General features: G+C 39.7%; 1 protein-coding gene across 2 annotated transcripts in view; it reads right to left on the bottom strand.

Annotated features, from left to right (window-relative positions):
* itpr3 (inositol 1,4,5-trisphosphate receptor, type 3) overlaps positions 1-19961 on the bottom strand; it is an 841532-nt gene that overhangs the window by 446257 nt on the left and 375314 nt on the right. For both annotated transcript variants that reach the window (XM_077515178.1, XM_077515179.1), the window contains exons 13-17: positions 5853-6013; positions 5642-5783; positions 2073-2237; positions 1212-1384; positions 1020-1139 (exon numbers count right to left, since the gene is read on the bottom strand). In XM_077515178.1, coding sequence (XP_077371304.1) covers positions 1020-1139; positions 1212-1384; positions 2073-2237; positions 5642-5783; positions 5853-6013 — 761 coding nt within the window. The remainder of the gene's footprint in view (positions 1-1019; positions 1140-1211; positions 1385-2072; positions 2238-5641; positions 5784-5852; positions 6014-19961) is intronic.

Below are 19961 nucleotides of genomic sequence, written 5' to 3'. Positions count from 1 at the left end.
AGGAGATGAGCCTGTGCATTGGCCAGGTGCGCCACAACTGACGCTGTTTTTTGTAATTCTTACTCGATGACGCTGTCGCGACAAGGGGAATTCCGTGCTGGTTACAGCACCGCCACCTGGCGGTCGTTCGTGACTCAGAGAACCATAGTTACATTCGTAACTTTCGTTAAGTGTCAATGACCATTTGGATACTGTTTTACGGGTTCTGCGGTGGTTGGTCGGGATGAGAACCGGGGCGGACCATTACCTTGAAGTTGCGGCCATGGAAATAGCTGCCCCGATTGACCGGGCTGGTTTTGGATCATGACCCACTTCCTCTTCTTGCCGTGCTTTAACTTCCTCAAAGAACTTTTGCACTATTCTCGTTAATAATGTTGAGTATCATAAACTATGTAAATTTTTGCCCATTCGGCATCCATTGCAGCCTGGTCATCCTGTTAGGAGGATTGTCACATCTGTGACCCCATCTCAAGGTTTCTTTTTTTTTTTTTCCCCCTGATGTTTTTTTTTTTTTTGTTTTTAAGTTTTTCCTTGCCCTTTTGTGGTTTTATCAGGTGATGTCATTGCTATTTGTCAACTGTGGGCATGTGAAGCCCTTTGAGGCTTTTGTGTGATTAAGGGCTATATAAATAAACTTGACTTGACTTGACTATTGGTCCATTTCACATCATAATCGCAGAATCCTTGATTCTATGGAAATACAAGTATGTGTTGAGCACACACTAAATCATTTGCCTTTGTAAATGTTGAACATCTAACATTTACAATTGTTGGCCAAAACAGTCTCCTAAGCAGATCACTGAGTAATAATCACTCTTTGAACACACCCCACCCAATAGGATGATTGCTCTGAATAATCTTTATAGATGATAATCAAGTCTTGCTGCCTTTGGTCAGAAGGTAGGAAAAGTAAACAAATTCAGTCTGATTATCAGTATGCATGCACGCTATTTTACGTTTGTAGAAATTAAGGCAACAACAGTCTTTTATGCGACATTCCCCCATCTCACCACACTCACTCAGTCTTGATGAGGATGTCTTGGTTTTTTGGCTCAAGCACACACTTGCAGATGAGTTCCTGAGTAACAGGGATGGCCACATTGTTGGAGACACACAAGTCCGACAGGTAGTCCAGAAACCTGAAGACACGGCAAAGACAAGTCTCTCGCTTAACGTCCCCCAACACTGCTGCGCTGCAACACCATGCGTACCGGGGCTCGCGGTTCTTGCGGACTAGGCTGACAAAGGTCTCCACCTCAGTCTTCGTGATGTGTTTCTCCAGCAGCTTGCGGTTGTTGTGCAGTAGCGCGGTGATGGTGTCCTCCGCCAGGATGTCGTAGCCGATCTGACTCTGCATTAGGCCGAACTGTTTGGCAATGTGCTCCTGAAAAAAGACAGATGCAAACTGAGCAGGATGACTTAATAAACTACAAATGCATGATCATAGACTACCATACAATATAGTATCCCACAAGCACCTAACGATTGTCGCCAATGTAGTAAAAAAAAAAAAAAAAGAGGAAAACAAAAGCTTTGCTTACTTTTACATATACACTATGACGATCTGCACGCTACATTAAAATTGCCCCTAATCCTTCCATAGCCATGTCATCCCTCACATCCTGCCTTGAGGAAATCAAGGGTACGGATGAACAGCAACTCCCTTCAACTTCATAGCAATAAAACGGAAGCACTTCTCATTGGTACACCTCATCAGGTACTCTCCTCAGTTATATCCCAACTTACTTTCGTCGGACAGGCCATTCCTCTTTCTTCCACAGCAATAAACCTAGAAGTCCGGTTTGACCCCCACCTGACCTTCAAAGATCATACAGTATAAAATGCCTATTCAAAACCTCAGTTTACCATCTGTCCATGACAAAAATGGCACCATGACCAACTTTTGGGTCCCAACCCACCAGTTGAGAATCAATGATCTACTCTAAACAATAGAAGCATTTTCACAAATAAACACAGCACTTTACAAATATGTTCATAAAGTCAGTGATGCGGATCAATGCATGTGGGGCATGAAGCGGAGATACAATAAAACTCCTACAAACAGCCTTTACCTGGTTCTTGCGGTAGTCGTCCTGGGAATGCCGCAGGACGCGGTAGCAGAGTCTGAACATGTACTGGTATGGAGAGTTCTTCTGGTCAGCCAACTCCTCCAGACAGAGCAGAGGCCCCTCCCCCTCGCCGCGGTCCTTAAACGGAACTTTGAGAATGCCAAAGATCTGAAGTATATGGAATATTCTGTTAATCAGAGGTGCACAGAACTTTAATTTTAAATATGCTGTGGTGCAACCCCATGTCGAATTTTGTACCCATTTCCAATCTGCTTTTGTTTTAAAAATCCAGGGAAAAGTGGTGCACACTCAGTTGAAACATTTCTTGTGTGAACATATGTATCCAGCGATCCAGTGAGGCTTTAAGACAGTGGTGTCCAAACTACGGCCCGGGGGCCATTTGCGGCCCACCGTCCATTTTTTAGTGGCCCGTGACATATGCTAATTGACTCAGTTCATATAAAATAAAATCAAAAATGTTTGGAGATGGTAAAAGTAAGAAGTGAGGGTGTCGAGAAACCCAGGTGCTATTAAAGTTTATTTTAGTTAACTAAAACTAACGAAAAAACTACAATTCAAGGCCAAAAAACAATTTCATTAACAAAATAAAATAAAAACGAAGATGCGTTTTAAAAAAGAAAACTAACTGAAACTACATTTTATGTTGACAAAACTAACTAAAATAAAACTAAAAAATGAAAAATATTGCGCACAAATAATACACATTAAAAAAACAAAAAAACTAAAACTAATACTGAAACTAACTAAACTAAAACAAAACATTCATTAAAGAACTAAAACTAATAAAATAACAAAACCACCCTGAAAACTAATTAAAACTAACTAAATTTAAAAAAAACAAAACTCAAAACTAAATAAAAACTAAAATGAAAAATTCCAAAACTATAATAACCCTACTGCCATATTACAAATAAATTGGTTTATATACTGTAGCATTTTTCTAAATATGCAAAAGCACAAATAAATTATTTTTATTACTAAACGCAATTTCTCTTCATAACATTATGTGGCCCTTGCGTCCTTCTTGGAAACTTGGGTGGGGTTAATTGGAACAGTCCTTAAATGGTTCAGGTCCTATTTGGAAGAAAGGAGTTACTTTGTGACCATTGGAAATTTTGAATCTGATTGAAAGGCCATGACATGTGGGGTTCCTCAAGGGTCAGTCCTTGGACCCCTGTTGTTCAGTCTGTATATGTTACCTTTGGGTCAAATACTTCAGAACGCCGATGTTGACTATCATAGTTATGCAGATGACACACAATTGTATTTATCAATGTCCCCAAATGACAGCAGTTCTATTAACGTATTGTGTCATTCTCTAGAGCAAGTTAACAACTGGATGAACCAAAATTTCCTTCAGCTAAACGAAAACAAAACGGAGCTCATTGTTTTCGGCAATAAAGAAAAGAGGATTGCTGTTAAAAAACAGCTTGAGTCACTGTCGTTAGAAACTAAAGACCAAGTTAGAAATCTTGGGGTACTAATAGACTCAGACCTGACCTTCAGCAATCATATTAAATTCATCACTAAAACAGCCGTTTACCAGCTGAAAAACATATCCAGACTGAAGGACTGCATGCTTCAAGCAGACCAAGAGAAGCTTATCCATGCTTTTATCTCCAGCAGACTAGATTACTGTAACGGTCTTCTGACTGGACTCTCTCAAAAGAACATGAGACAATTGCAGCTCATTCAGAACGCTGCAGCTCGAGTTCTGACCAAAACAAAGAGATCAGAACATATTACTCCAGTACTTAAGGATTTACACTGGCTCCCAGTCAGCTGTAGAATCGATTTTAAAGTTCTGCTACTCGTCTATAAATCACAAAATGGTTTGGGTCCTGAATATATCCAAGAAATGCTGATTGAGTACAAACCCAGCAGGGCTCTGAGATCTACAGACTTGGGCAAACTAGTGGAACCCAGAGTTCGAAGCAAACATGGTGAAGCTGCATTTTGCTATTATGCTGCACACAGATGGAATAGGCTACCAACAGAAGTGAAGTCAGCCCCGAGTGTAAATGCTTTTAAATCCAGGTTAAAAACTTTGCTTTTTTCTTATACCTTTGATTAGGGACTTTTAGACAGCTTTAATTAAGTGTTTTTTTTAATTATTTTAAACTTCCTTATGTTAAATGTTTTAAAGTTTGTTGAATAATGTTTTAAGATTGTTATTGTATGTTCTTTTTAGTAAATTTTGTAACCTATTTTCATTTATTTTTCTTCCTCTGAATGTTAACTACTGTTTCTTGATGCTTATGTGTTGTCTTTCCTTGTGTAAAGCACATTGAGTAGCCTTGTGTATGAAATTGCTATACAAATAAACTTGCCTTGCCTTGCCTTCTGATTTTCTGTATGTGCCCTCAAATGCAAAAGTTTGGACACCCCTGCTTTAAGATGATGCATAACAAATAGTCAATCCTGTTATGGGTTTTTAATGGCTAATGACTACGTGCGTGTTTTGTTTTTTATGTCTGACAGCAGCGTTCATAGGCATTAGTGGTGGTGCTCTAGAGGGAATTAGATCCTATTTAACAGACAAGACTTCGTGTTAGCCTTGGCTGCTCTGAATCCCGCTCTGGCATATGGTGTTCCAGAGTGTTAAATTTTATGGCTCCCTACTGTTTTCATTGTAATTACTGCACTTAGGTTCCATTTTAAGAAAGCATGTTATTTCCTTTCACTGCTATGTGGATGACAGTCAAAAAGCAAAAAAGACGTTTTGTCATTAAGGCCACTTCTGTCCTGTCTGGAGGAAATTAAGGCCTGGATGGCAATGAATTTGTTGAATTTCAATGAAAAGAAAATAGGTTATGGTGTTTGGTCCCAGTGGCCCTTCCACATCCCACCCTGTTGACTTTGCCCCCTGGCGCCTTATCTAAAGCTAACAGTCTCAAACTTGGGTTTTAAATTGTACAGTGATTTTAAATTGGATCGTCCAACAGGTGCTGTTGTTAAACCCAGCTCTTTTTATTTTCGATAGTTGACTAGTTGATAGTTGACTTTTTTATCCCTTTATAGTACTTTGTATGCAACAATGGTTGTTTTCAAAGTGCTCTGTGAGTGAAGTTGAGTGGCCTAAACATTTGCACGTGCAAAAATGGGTGAAAAGCTGTTTGCCCACACAAACAGGAGTGGAAGCTCATCTACTAACCAGGCGCACCCAGGATTGCATCTAACAAATTGGCAAAATTACCACAGTCTGTTTATCTTATTCTGGGGCAAGTGTATAAGCTTAGCATGAATAAAAGCAGGTCAGCATGTGTGTAACAACTATGGTTACTGTGGAGTGGAGGTCCTGGCAAAATGAGGCTCATTTGCATGCTCATGCAAACATTTTTAAAATGTCTGAAAATTAAAAAAATCACGGTATACTCAACAAAGAAAGTTTTGAGGTTTGAAAGAAAGTTACAATAAGAATGTTTATAAAAAAAAATATTAAAAAAAAGAAGAAGAGGAAGTAGTAGTAGTGGCCTAATGTCCTAATGTGAAGGATCCACTGGGACATTGGGTCCAGCAGAGATTTTGTAATCTGCCAAGATGTTCCTTGCCTGCTTGAGGATGTTCTGCTCCCTCATCAGCTTCTGCCTCTCACGGTTGACTCTGGTCATGGTGACGTCCAACACTGGCTGGCCACTGCTGACAGTGTCTGCCACGAAGAAGACCACGTCCTCGAGCAGCTTGATAGCAAAACTGTCATCGACAAAGGTGAGCATGTATAAAGAACATTCTCATGCGTCATCCATGTGGCAAGTGTCTCACCGGCGGTCATTTTGGCTGATGAAGCCCGTACTGAACTGATCCACCACCGTACTCAACATGGCGCTTGCATCGTTGGCAAAGTCTAGATCCCGAATCTCCATCACAGGAACTGAGACAATGGCGAATGCCTCCTTGTCCTCTTTGGTGGGACACGTTCCTAACTAGAAGAAAGACGAAATGAAGAAGAAATGTCAAACTTCTACACTAGGGTTAGGCAAACAATGTGTTTGAGGGCCACATTTAGCTGTTGTTTTACAAAGATGTGTAAATATGTGCAAAATATGTAAAAAGGTACATTTTAATGGTTTTTGTAATTTTTTTTTCTCCATTCATGGATTGTCCAGTTAGGAGGTGTCACGGCGCATTATATTTTCCATGTAAGCCTATCTTCTATATCCTCCTCTCTCAAGTCAAGTGCCCTCATGTCTTACTGCACCACATCATCGACCTTTTCTTAGGTATTCCCCAAAGTGGAGAACAAATTTCGTCCCACTTTGGTAGGTGTGACATTCAAGTGCTACTTTAAGCTCTCTTACCAGGTAGCACCATCTTCAACATATTTCTAATACACTGCATAAGCTGAAACACAGATAAGGCCAAACTTATGCTTTTTACTACATTGTTACAAATACCTGAGTATATTAACTGATGAATCCCTTAATTTTAAATCGCATGTACTGTACGTTGAAAAAAAAAGAAAAGAAAAAGAAAAGGTTTTACTTTTTACTTTAGAAATACGGATTAAATATAAGTTCTTCTTTAAAAAAAAAAAATCTCTCAAAATCTATTTATTTTTTGCAATAATAGTGCATAGACTTCCAGTGTAAAAAAAGTAGAGCTGTCAAAGAGTTAATAGATTAATTAATCACAGAAAAATGTTGCATTAATCACGTATTAACGCAAATTAATCGCACTATTTTTTTTCGAGCGCACTTGAGTCTTGAATGTAACCGCGGATGGTTACATTGAAGGCTGCGCAGGTCAGTGATTAGGTCAATGCACGGCATTTCCTGTGCCTGTTGTTCCAAAGTGAGCGGGGAGACTCCAGTTGGTGTGCTCGGTGGTAAATTTTGCTTTAAAAAAACACCCTGACGGGACTTTAGATAAAACAAAAGTAATTTTTGTTTAATTAATAATTGCTGAATTGCACCCAATTGATATGATGCTGTTACGTTTTGAGCAATACACGCATGCATCCAATTGTGTGTGTACATGCATTTTATCAATGTTTGCAAATGACATTCAGATAATAAAATGCGTTAATGTCAAAATATTACGGTATTTTGTATTTATTTTATATTACGTGAATACGCAAGTAATTAAGCTGATTAATCGTGATTAATCAAAATTAAAAAAGTGATTCATCAGATTAAAAATTTTAACAGCATTTTGTCACGCCGCCACCGGCGTGACGGTCCAGGCTTTTATTTTTGTGTCCATGTTTCCCGTGTTATTTTGAAAATCCTAACTCTCCTCTCACCCCAGGTCACTTTCCCTTCCTGCCGCTCCATAATTAGCGGTCCCCGCCCATGATTACTAACACCTGCCACCAATCAAGACTCACAATAAAAGCCAGCTGCATTCTCCCCTCAGTGCCGAAGTGTCACAGTTCAGTGCATGGAAGCGTCCCACAGTCCTCATGACCTTGTTCACGGTGCCTTGTCTTTTTGCCTTGTTTTTGTGCTTTTTCCTCCCCAGTGGCGCGCCTTCAGTTACCCCTTTTGCCTTGTGCCCTTTTTCCTCCCTAGCGGAGCGCTTTTCGTTGTCCCCAGTACCTTTTGCCTGTTTTTTCCTCCCTAGTGGAGCGCTTTTAGTTCTCCACTTTTTTGACTCCCCGTTCTCCTCTCAGTTTGAGAGGAGACAGCTGTTGGCCGGAAATAAACCTGTTGCCTTGGTGGCCTACCTTACTCCTGCGTCTGAGTCCTACCTTACCTCGCCTTGTCACATTTTTGACAGCACTAAAAAATGACAGAATGAAATGAAATATAGGACTGACATCCAGCACACACATAAAAAAGGAAATAAAAACAAAATAAACCGTAAAATTAAACCCCGTCACTGCAAGTAAGCTTCATGACCATTAAATATTCAGCTTTAATAATGATTATGGAAGCAGTTCTTCTTTTAATTTAAAATAATAATAATTAAAAAAAAAATAGTCTTGTCGCTGCATCTTGTTTTTTACCTGTTTTCGACTATGGTTATCGTTTATATCTGCATGCCTCTGCACAGTGTCTCCATCAAATAGATACTCTTTATCATGCATTTCTGAGGTTTATTACAAATTGTAAACCTCTGACTCACCACTAACTTATACTCTCGGGTCGGATGGCCTGCATTGTCTGACTCGTGGTCGTGCACTGGTCTGTATATATTACTGGATAGCTGAAAGGCCAAGACTTTTGAAGCCGTGAGGCCGCCATATTACTACTCCCAAGAAACGTTTCTCGGCATCCGATCCTATACATTTAGAGCAGTGCTTCTCAATTATTTTCTGTCATGCCCCCCCCCAGTAAGAAGAAAACATCATGCCCCCCCGCGACTATAAATAGTATCATTTGTCTATAAAATTGTTATAAGCACACCTCTGCATAACACTGTACCTGTATTAACGTATAAGAGAATAAATAAATAAATAAATATGGACCAACTTACAACAAAGAATAGCTTTATTAACTGTAACAGAAAAGATTTAAAGTGCATCTGAAATTCAAAAATAAAATTAAATCCTTAATTAAACTCTAAACATTTTTTGACTGACCATGTCTAACCATATGATACGGAAAAATAAAATTATATAAAATCAATAAATAACTAAATAAATAACTGCGAGTACCTATAAAGGGCCCTCGCAGCCCGTGCCACGTTGGGGTACTTGCACGTTGGGGGATTGGCACGTTGGGGTCCTGTCACATTGGAAGCAGAATTTCTTTGAAAATGGCATGTAAACCTTTACATGTGGATTTTCTTTGCCAGGTGTGATGAATGTGTCAAGCTCAATGGGTTTGGGTGAATGTTAAGATCGGCAAAAATCAGCATCCTTTTTTATTTTTCGGCAATAAGTTGCCCTGATTGGTATTTTTTTTTTTAAAAGTATATATATACCCATCATCGCTCATACTCACTGCACAATGTTGTTTTTATTGTGCATAGAGGCTATCAAAATTAATAAATGCACAAGTATGCATGTTTGGATAGGTCTGATGCCAGTGAACATTTTGAGTAGTGGAAACTAAAAGAATATTTATAAATGACTTAGTTGTCACACTTACAATGAGTTTACAATTTTTGTAAAAATACGGTTAAGTGGGGTATTATTTTTAGGGCCCGAGCAGCGACCACTGCGAGGTCCCTCTTGTTTTTGTAAGAATTATTAGGGCCCGAGCAGCGACCGCTGCGAGGACCCTATTGTTCCTGAAGGAATTCTTAATATTAGGGCCCGAGCAGCGGCGGCGGCGGTGCCGCTGCGAGGCCCTATTGTTTTTGTAGGACTCCTTCTTATTAGGGCCCGAGCAGCGGCGGCGGCGGTGCCGCTGCGAGGCCCTATTGTTTTTGTAGGAATTCTTCTTATTATTAGGGCCCGAGCAGCGGCGGCGGCGGTGCCGCTGCGAGGCCCTATTGTTTTTGTAGGAATTCTTATTATTATTATTAGGGCCCGAGCAGCGGCAGCGGCGGTGCCGCTGCGAGGCCCTATTGTTTTTGTAGGAATTCTTATTATTATTAGGGCCCGAGCAGCGGCGGCACCGCCGGCGGTGCCGCTGCGAGGCCCTATTGTTTTTGTAGGAATTCTTCTTATTATTATTATTTGTAGAGGTAGAGCCCTCGAGGTACAAACAACTCTTTTTGAACCATATGCTAAACCGAACAGGAAGTCCGCCATTTTGATTTACTTTGGAACGTGTTGCCATTTTTTGGGCCATTTCATAGGGGTCTTATTTTAACGAACTCCTCCTACAGAGTTTATCCGATCATCTCCAAACTTGGTGTGATTCATCTTAAGATGTTGAAGATGAAAAGTTATTGAAAGCTTTTTATTTCGTCGCACGCTATTGCCGTGGCATGCACAGTTTGCAAAGGAAAAAATTCCTTCTTAATGAAGCATTCCCAGTTGTACGAAGCAGCTACGATGTACAAAAAAGGCTCCTGGTGCCATGTGCTAAACCCAACAGGAAGTCCCGTAGGGGCCGGGCATCACATTTTGAGCTAAAAAACTCCTCTTTAACGAAGCATTCCCGGTTGTACGTTTCACCTAAAGCTATGATAATTTAGAGGCATACATAAGAGCCCACGATGTACAAAAAAGTCTCTTGGAGCCATCTGCTAAACCAAACAGGAAGTCCGCCATTTTGATTTACGTTGGCATTTGTAGCCATTTTTTGTGGCCTTTTTTAGGGGTCATATTTTAATGAACTCCTCCTACAAAATGTATCCGACTGTCTTCAAACTTGGTGTGCTTCATCTTAAGATGTTTAAGATGCAAAGTTATCGAAAGTTATTTATTTTGTCGCACGCCGTTGTCATGGCGATGCATTGTTTGCCAAGTAAAATGCTGCTTTTTTTTGGTCTAAACGTGCAAAAACTCATGAAACTTTACACACACATCAGGCTTGTCATAAGCATGAATATTTTTGAGATTTCTTATTCAATTTGCAATAAATGGTTCAATAGCACCCTCTAGACATTTTTATGAAGCTTTTGCAAATGTTTTGTATTTTATGATTCAGCTAGATTTGTAAAAATTGGGATACCTATCAGCCTAAGACACAAAAAGGTTTCTAAAGCCATATGCTGAATCAAACAGGAAGTCTGCCATTTTTTGGGGCCTTTTATAGGGGTCATATTTTCAACAGAACTTATCAGATCGTCTTCATTCTTTGGCGTGTTTCATCTTAAGATATTTAAGATGAAAAGTTATTGAATTTTTTTATTTTGTCACACGCCTTTGCTGTAGCCATGCATTGTTTGTGAAGAAAAATGCTTTTTTGAGAGTCTAAATATGGGCGAAAACTCACAAAACTTTGCACACACACCAGACCTGTCTGGAACATGAATATTTTATTTAGAGATTTGTTGTGCAATTTGTAATAAATTGCTCAATAGCGCCCTCTAGACATTTTTGTGAAGTCTTTCCGATTATATGATTCAGCTTGATGTGTCAATATTGGCAGGCATGCCTAATATATTCAAAAAGTATTCTATATAGCCATGTGACAATCCATTTTGATTTTATTTTGTTAATTGTGCATCATTTTTGGCCTTTCCATGAAACTTTACAAACACAAAGCCGGGCAAAAACGTTTACAATTTAGATGGTTTCCTATTTGACAGTACCCCAACATGCCAGGACCCCGACGTGCAAATACCCCAACGTGGCCCGGGTTGCGAGGGCCCTTTATAGCTGCTCGCAGCTCTAGTTCTTATTAGGGCCCGAGCAGCGACCGCTGCGAGGTCCCTATTGTTCCTGAAGGAATTCTTATTAGGGCCCGAGCAGCGACCGCTGCGAGGTCCCTATTGTTCCTGAAGGAATTCTTATTAGGGCCCGAGCAGCGGCGGCGGCGGTGCCGCTGCGAGGCCCTATTGTTTTTGTAGGAATTCTTCTTATTATTATTCTTATTATTATTCTTCTCCGCAAACAATCGCATTTTTGAGACGCTAAACGTGAACGAAAACTCACCAAACTTTACACGCACATCAGGCCTGGCGAAAAATTTGATATTTTAAAGTCGCCATACATGATAACAGAAAAATGGCTCCATAGCGCCACCTACATAGGTTAAACGGATCCCTGTCCCGCTACGATTGTCCTATGGCGACGAAAATTGTGTGGCAACCGTAGCACATCCAGATGAACAAAAACCTCTTTGATGTGTGTACCCTAAAATAGACAGAAAGTGAGGTATGATCATCTGACTGTCCAATTTTGGCCCAGTTTTGCACATTTACAGGGGTCATACTTTTGCCCGCTTCTCCTACACGGTTAACCCGATTAACTTCAAACTTGGGATGGACCATCTCAACACCTGGGACAACATCATTGTAAAAAATCTAAAGTTTTTGATATACTATATGACGTCGGCGACGCATCAAATTTAGAGTTTAAAAATTCTTACTTCATGAAGCATTGCCGGTTGTACGTTTAATCTAGAGCTACGAAAATTTGTACACATATGTAACAGGCTATGACCTACAAAAAACTCTTTTTGAACCATATGCTAAACCTCACAGGAAGTCCGCCATTTTGATTTATTTTGGAACGTGTTGCCATTTTTTTTGGCCATTTCATTGGGGTCTTATTTTAACGAACTCCTCCTACAGTGTTTATCCGATCATCTTCAAACTTGGTGTGATTCATCTTAAGATGTTGAAGATGAAAAGTTATTGAAAGCTTTGTATTTCGTCGCACGCTGTTGTCATGGCATGCACTGTTTGCAAAGGAAAAAAAATATCCTTAAAGAAGCATTGCCAGTTGTACGAAGCAGCTAGAGCTACGAAAATTTGTAGACATATGTAACAGCCCAAGATGTACAAAAAAGTCTCTTGGTGCCCTGTGCTAAACCCAACAGGAAGTCCCCCAGGGGCCGGGCATCACATTTTAAGCTAAAAAACTCCTCTTTAACAAAGCATACCCGGCTGTACGTTTCACCTAGAGTTACCAAAATTTGTAGAGGTATATAACAGCCCTCGAGGTACAAAAAACTCTTTTTGAACCATATGCTAAACCTAACAGGATGTCCGCCATTTTTATTTACTTTGGAATGTGTTGCCATTTTTTTGGGCCATTTCATAGGGGTCATATTTTAACGAACTCCTCCTACAGAGTTTATCCGATCATCTTCAAACTTGGTGTGACTCATCTTAAGATGTTGAGGATGAAAAGTTATTGAAAGCTCTTTATTTCGTCGCACGCTGTTGTCGTGGCATGCACTTTTTGCAAAGGAAAAAAATCCCTCTTAATGAAGCATTCCTAGTTGTACGAAGTAGCTAGAGCTACAAAAAATTGTAGACATATGTAACAGCCCACAGTGTACAAAAAAGTCTCTTGGTGCCATGTGCTAAACCCAACAGGAAGTCCCCCAGGGGCCGGGCATCACATTTTGAGCTAGAAAACTCCTCTTTAACGAAGCATTCCCGGTTGTACGTTTCACCTAGCGCGATGATAATTTGCAGGCATACATAAGAGCCCACGATGTACAAAAAAGTCTCTTGGAACCATGTGATAAACCAAACAGGAAGTCTGCCATTTTGATTTACGATGGGATTTGTTGCCATTTTTTGTGGCCTTTTTCAGTTGTCATATTTTAACGAACTCCTCGTACAAAGTTCATCCGACCGTCTTCAAACTTGGTGTGTTTCATCTTAAGATGTTTAAGATGCAAAGTTATCAAAAGTTTTTTATTTTGTCGCACGCTGCTGCTATAGCGATGCAGTTTGCCAAGTGAAGTGCTGCTTTGTTTTTTTATCTATACATGTGTGAAAACTTATGAAACTTTGCAAACACATCAGACTTGTCATGAACAAGAATTTTTACAGATTTATTGTGCAATTTGCAATAAATAGCGCCCTCTAGACATTTTTATGAAGTATTTCCGATTGTATGATTCTGCTAGATTTGTGAAAATTAGGACAGACCCCTATCAGCCTAATACCTACAAAAAAGTATTATGTAGCCATTTGCCAAACCAAAGAGGAAGTCCGCTATTTTGATTTTATTTTGGGAATTATACATCATTTTTGGCCTCTTTCATTAAACTTTGCACAGACAAGGCATGGAAAAAACTAACATTTTAAATGGTCCTTGTTCCATGTAACAGTACCCCAATGTGCCAGTACCCTGACGTGCAAGTAACCCAACGTTGTGCTCAATAGCGCCCTCTATGCATTTTTATGGAGCATTTCCAATTGTATGATTCAAGCGATACACAACTAAAGATGACTTGACCTAGATTTGTGAAAACTGGGAGGCATACCTATTAGCTTAAGACCTACAAAAAGTATTCTGTAGCCGTATGCTAAACCTAAAAGGAAGTCCGCCATTTTGAATTTATTTTGGGAATTGCACACCATATTTTGCGTTTTGATTAAACTTTGCACATACAAGGCTTGTCAAAAACATTTTAGATGGTCCTTGTCCTATTTGACAGTACCCCAACGTGCCAGTACCCCGACGTGCAAGTACCCCAACGTGGTCCGGGTTGCGAGGGCCCTTTATAGCTGCTCGCAGCTCTAGTTCTTCTTCTTCTTCTTCTTCTTCTTCTTTTTCTTTGTTATTATTCTTTTCCGCAAACAACCACATTTTTGAGGCACTAAACATGAACGAAAACTCACCAAACTTTACACGCAGATCGGGCCTGGCGAAAAATTTGATATTTTAAAGTCGCCATACATGATAACAGAAAAATGGCTCTGTAGCGCCACCTACATAGGTTTAACGGATCCCTGTCCCGCTACGATTGTCCTATGGCTACGAAAATTGTGTGGCACCTGTAGCACATCCAGATGAACAAAAACCTCTTTGATATGTGTACCCTAAAATAGACAGGAAGTGAGGTATGAGTATTTGAATGTCCAATTTTGGCCCATTTTTGCACATTTACAGGGGTCATACTTTTGCCTGCTTCTCCTACACGGTTAACCCGATTGACTTCAAACTTGGGCTGTACCATCTCAACACCTGGGACAACATCATGGTAAAAAATCTAAAGTTTTTGACATACTATATGACGGTGGCGGGGCATCAAATTTACAGTTTCAAAATTCTTACTTAACTAAGCATTGCCGGTGGTACGTTTAATTGAGAGCCACGAAAATTGGTACACATATGTAACAGACTATGATCTACAAAAAAGCCTGTTGGTGCCATATGCTAAACCTAACAGGGAGTCCGCCAGAGGCGAGGCATCAAATTTTGTGTTTCAATATTCTTATTTAATGAAGCATTCCCGGCTGTACATTTCACCTAGAGTTACCAACATTTGAAGACATATGTAACAGCCCTCAAGGTACAAAAAACTCTTTTTGAACCATATGCTAAACCGAACAGGAAGTCCGCCATTTTGATTTACTTTGGAACGTGTTGCCATTTTTTGGGCCATTTCATAGGGGTCTTATTTTAACGAACTCCTCCTACAGAGTTTATCCGATCATCTCCAAACTTGGTGTGATTCATCTTAAGATGTTGAAGATGAAAATTTATTGAAAGCTTTTTATTTCGTCGCACTCTGTTGCCGTGGCATGCACAGATTGCGAAGGAAAAAATTCCCTCTTAATGAAGCATTCCCAGTTGTACGAAGCAGCTAGAGCTACGAAAATTTGGAGACAAATTTAACAGCCCACGATGTACAAAAAAAGTCTCTTGGTGCCATGTGCTAAACCCAACAGGAAGTCCCGTAGGGGCCGGTCATCACATTTTGAGGTAAAAAAACTCCTCTTTAACGAAGCATTCCCGGTTGTACGTTTCACCTAGCGCTATGATAATTTAGAGGCATACATAAGAGCCCACGATGTACAAAAAAGTCTCTTGGAACCATCTGCTAAACCAAACAGGAAGTCCGCCATTTTGATTTACGTTGGGATTTGTAGCCATTTTTTGTGGCCTTTTTTAGGGGTCATTTTTAACGAACTCCTCCTACAAAATTTATCCGACTGTCTTCAAACTTGGTGTGCTTCATCTTAAGATGTTTAAGATACAAAGTTATCGAAAGTTATTTATTTTGTCGCACGCTGTTTCATGGCGATGGATTGTTTTCCAAGTAAAATGCTGCTTTTTTTTTTTTTTGGTCTAAACATGTGCAAAAACTCATGAAACTTTACACACACATCAGGCTTGTCATAAGCATGAATATTTTAGAGATTTCTTATTAAATTTGCAATAAATGCTTCAATAGCGCCCTCTAGACATTTTTATGAAGTCTTTCCGATTATATGATTCAGCTAGATGTGTGAATATTGGCAGGCATGCCTAATATATTCAAAAAGTATTCTATATAGCCATGTGCCAATCCATTTTGATTTTATTTTGTTAATTGTGCATCATTTTTGGCCTTTCCATGAAACTTTACAAACACAAAGCATGGCAAAAACGTTTAAAATTTAGATGGTTTCCTATTTGACAGTACCCCAACATGCCAGTACCCCGACGTGCAAATACCCCAACGTGGCCCGGGTTGCGAGGGCCCTTTATAGCTGCTCGCAGCTCTAGTTATTCTTCTTCTTCTTTTTCTTTTGTTATTATTCTTTTCCGCAAACAACCACATTTTTGAGGCACGAAACATGAACGAAAACTCACCAAACTTTACACGCAGATCGGGCCTGGCGAAAAATTTGATATTTTAAAGTCGCCATACATGATAACAGAAAAATGGCTCTGTAGCGCCACCTACATAGGTTTAACGGATCCCTGTCCCGCTACGATTGTCATATCGCTATGAAAATTGTGTGGCACCTGTAGCACATCCAGATGAACAAAAACCTCTTTGATATGTGTAGACAGGAAGTGAGGTATGAGTATTTGAATGTCCAATTTTGGCCCATTTTTGCACATTTACAGGGGTCATACTTTTGCCCGCTTCTCCTACACGGTTAACCCGATTGACTTCAAACTTGGGATGTACCATCTCAACACCTGGGACAACATCATTGTGAAAAATGAAAAGTTTTTGATATACTATTTGACGGCGGCGGCGCATCAAATTTAGAGTTTAAAAATTCTTACTTCACGAAGCATTGCCGGTTGTACGTTTAATCTAGAGCTACGAAAATTGGTACACATATGTAACAGGCTATGACCTACAAAAAACTCTTTTTGAACCATATGCTAAACCTAACAGGAAGTCCACCATTTTGATTTATTTTGGAACGTGTTGCCATTTTTTTGGCCATTTCATTGGGGTCTTATTTTAACGAACTCCTCCTACAGTGTTTATCCGATCATCTTCAAACTTGGTGTGATTCATCTTAAGATGTTGAAGATGAAAAGTTATTGAAAGCTTTGTATTTCGTCGCACGCTGTTGTCATGGCATGCACTGTTTGCAAAGGAAAAAAAATATCCTCACTGCCTTTGACAAGTATACTTGTCAATTGTATTTTTTAGAGCGGTGCTAAATGGGGGCGAATCTGAGCATGCTCCACTGTAAATGTCAAACTTGGAAACAACTTTACTGATGCCCAACCACCGGTAGATGACATCATTGCCCCATTTTATAGGAAATAAACACAGTTTCAGAGTCCATGGGAGAAATGGCTGTATTTTGGCAAACCTAAATTTTTCTGCTGTCAATTATAAAAGAACGGGACGGGACAAAAAGTAGGGAGTCTATTCTGTTATTTGGTAGATTCGGTTTATATATAATTATTGAATGTAATATCATGTGAGTATTGGAAATGTAAAAATTTTCTATAATGACTGGCAGTGAATGAGTTAAAGAAGCATTCCCATTTGTACGAAGCAGCTAGAGCTACGAAAATTTGTAGACATATGTAACAGCCCAAGATGTACAAAAAAGTCTCTTGGTGCCCTGTGCTAAACCCAACAGGAAGTCCCCCAGGGGCCGGGCATCACATTTTGAGATAAAAAACTCCTCTTTAACAAAGCATACCCGGCTGTACGTTTCACCTAGAGTTACCAAAATTTGTAGAGGTATATAACAGCCCTCGAGGTACAAACAACTCTTTTTGAACCATATGCTAAACCTAACAGGACGTCCGCCATTTTGATTTACTTTGGAATGTGTTGCCATTTTTTTTGGCCATTTCATTGGGGTCATATTTTAACAAACTCCTCCTACAGAGTTTAACCGATCATCTTCAAACTTGGTGTGATTCATCTTAAGATGTTGAAAATGAAAAGTTATTGAAAGTTTTTTATTTCATCACACGCTGTTGTCGTGGCATGCACTTTTTGCAAAGGAAAAAAATCCTTCTTAATGAAGCATTCCCAGTTGTACGAAGCAGCTCGAGCGACGAAAAATTGTAAGACATATGTAACAGCCCAGGATGTACAAAAAAAGTCTCTTGGTGCCATGTGCTAAACCCAACAGGAAGTCCCCCAGGGGCCGGGCATCACATTTTGAGCTAAAAAACTCCTCTTTAACGAAGCATTCCCGGTTGTACGTTTCACCTAGCGCTATGATAATTTGCAGGCATACATAAGAGCCCATGATGTACAAAAAAAGTCTCTTGGAACCATGTACTAAACCAAACAGGAAGTCCGCCATTTTGATTTATGATGGGATTTGTTGCCATTTTTTGTGGCCTTTTTCAGGGGTCATATTTTAACGAACCCCTCCTACAAAATTTATCCGACTGTCTCCAAACTTGGTGCGTTTCATCTTAAGATGTTGAAGATGCAAAGTAATCGAAAGTTTTTTATTTTGTCACACGCTGTTGCCATAGCAATGCATTGTTTGTCAAGTGCTGCTTTTTTTTTTTTTTTATACACATGAAAACTCATGAAACTTTGCAAACACATCAGAGTTGTCATGAACATGAATTTTTAGAGATTTATTGTGCAATTTGCAATAAATAGCACCCTCTAGACATTTTGATGAAGCATTTCCGATTGTATGATTATGCTAGACCTACAAAAAAGTATTATGTAGCCATTTGCCAAACCAAAGAGGAAGTCCGCTATTTTGATTTTATTTTGGGAATTATACATCATTTTTGGCCTTTTTCATTAAACTTTGCACAGACAAGGCATGGAAAAAACTAACATTTTAAATGGTCCTTGTTCCATGTAACAGTACCCCAACGTGCCAGTACCCTGACGTGCAAGTAACCCAACGTTGTGCTCAATAGCGCCCTCTATGCATTTTTATGGAGCATTTCCAATTGTATGATTCAAGCGATACACAACTAAAGATGACTTGACCTAGATTTATGAAAACTGGGAGGCATACCTATTAGCTTAAGACCTACAAAAGGTATTCTGTAGCCGTATGCTAAACCTAAAAGGAAGTCCACCATTTTGAATTTATTTTGGGAATTGCACACCATATTTTGCGTTTTGATTAAACTGCACACACAAGGCTTGTCAAAAACATTTTAGATGGTCCTTGTCCTATTTGACAGTACCCCAACGTGCCAGTACCCCGACGTGCAAGTACCCCAACGTGGCCCGGGTTGCGAGGGCCCTTTATAGCTGCTCGCAGCTCTAGTTATTATTCTTCTCCGCAAACGATCACATTTTTGAGACACTAAACGTGACCGAAAACTCACCAAACTTTACACACACATCAGGCCTGGCGAAAAATTTGATATTTTATAGTCGCCATACATGACAAAAGAAAAATGGCTCCTTAGCGCCACCTACATAGGTTGAACGGATCCCTGTCCCGTTACGATTGTCCGACGGCTATGAAAATTGTGTGGCACCTGTAGCACATCCCAATGAACAAAAACCTCTTTGATGTGTGTACCCTAAAATAGACAGAAAGTGAGGTATGATCATCTGAATGTCCAATTTTGGCCCAGTTTTGCACATTTACATGGATCATACTATTGCCCGCTTCTCCTACACGGTTAACCCGATTGACGTCAAACTTGGGCTGTACCATCTCAACACCTGGGACAACATCATGGTAAAAAATCAAACGTTTTTGACATACTATATGACGGGGACGAGGCATCAAATTTAGAGTTTCAATACTCTTACTTAACAAAGCATTGCTGGTTGTACGTTTATTCTAGAGCTACGAAAATTGGTACACATATGTAACAGACTACGACCTACAAAAACGTCTTTTGGTGCCATATGCTAAACCTAAGAGGAAGTCCGCCAGAAGCAGGGCATCAAATTTGTTGTTTCAAAATTCTTACTTAATGAAGCATTCCCGGCTGTAAGTTTCACTGAGAGTGACCAAAATTTGAAGACATATGTAACAGCCCTCAAGGTACAAAAAACTCTTTTTGAACCATATGCTAAACCTAACAGAAAGTCCACCATTTTGATTTACTTTGGAACATGTTGCCATTTTTTTGGCCATTTCATAGGGGTCTTATTTTAACAAACTCCTCCTACAGAGTTTATCCCATCACCTTCAAACTTGGTGTGATTCATCTTAAGATGTTGAAGATGAAAAGTTATTGAAAGCTTTTTATTTCGTCGCACG

The sequence above is a fragment of the Festucalex cinctus genome, chromosome 2 (genome assembly GCF_051991245.1).
Source record: "Festucalex cinctus isolate MCC-2025b chromosome 2, RoL_Fcin_1.0, whole genome shotgun sequence".
NCBI lineage: Eukaryota > Metazoa > Chordata > Actinopteri > Syngnathiformes > Syngnathidae > Festucalex > Festucalex cinctus.
The sequence above is the reverse complement of the archived record's forward strand: the minus strand, read 5'-3'. Positions and strand labels throughout refer to the sequence as shown.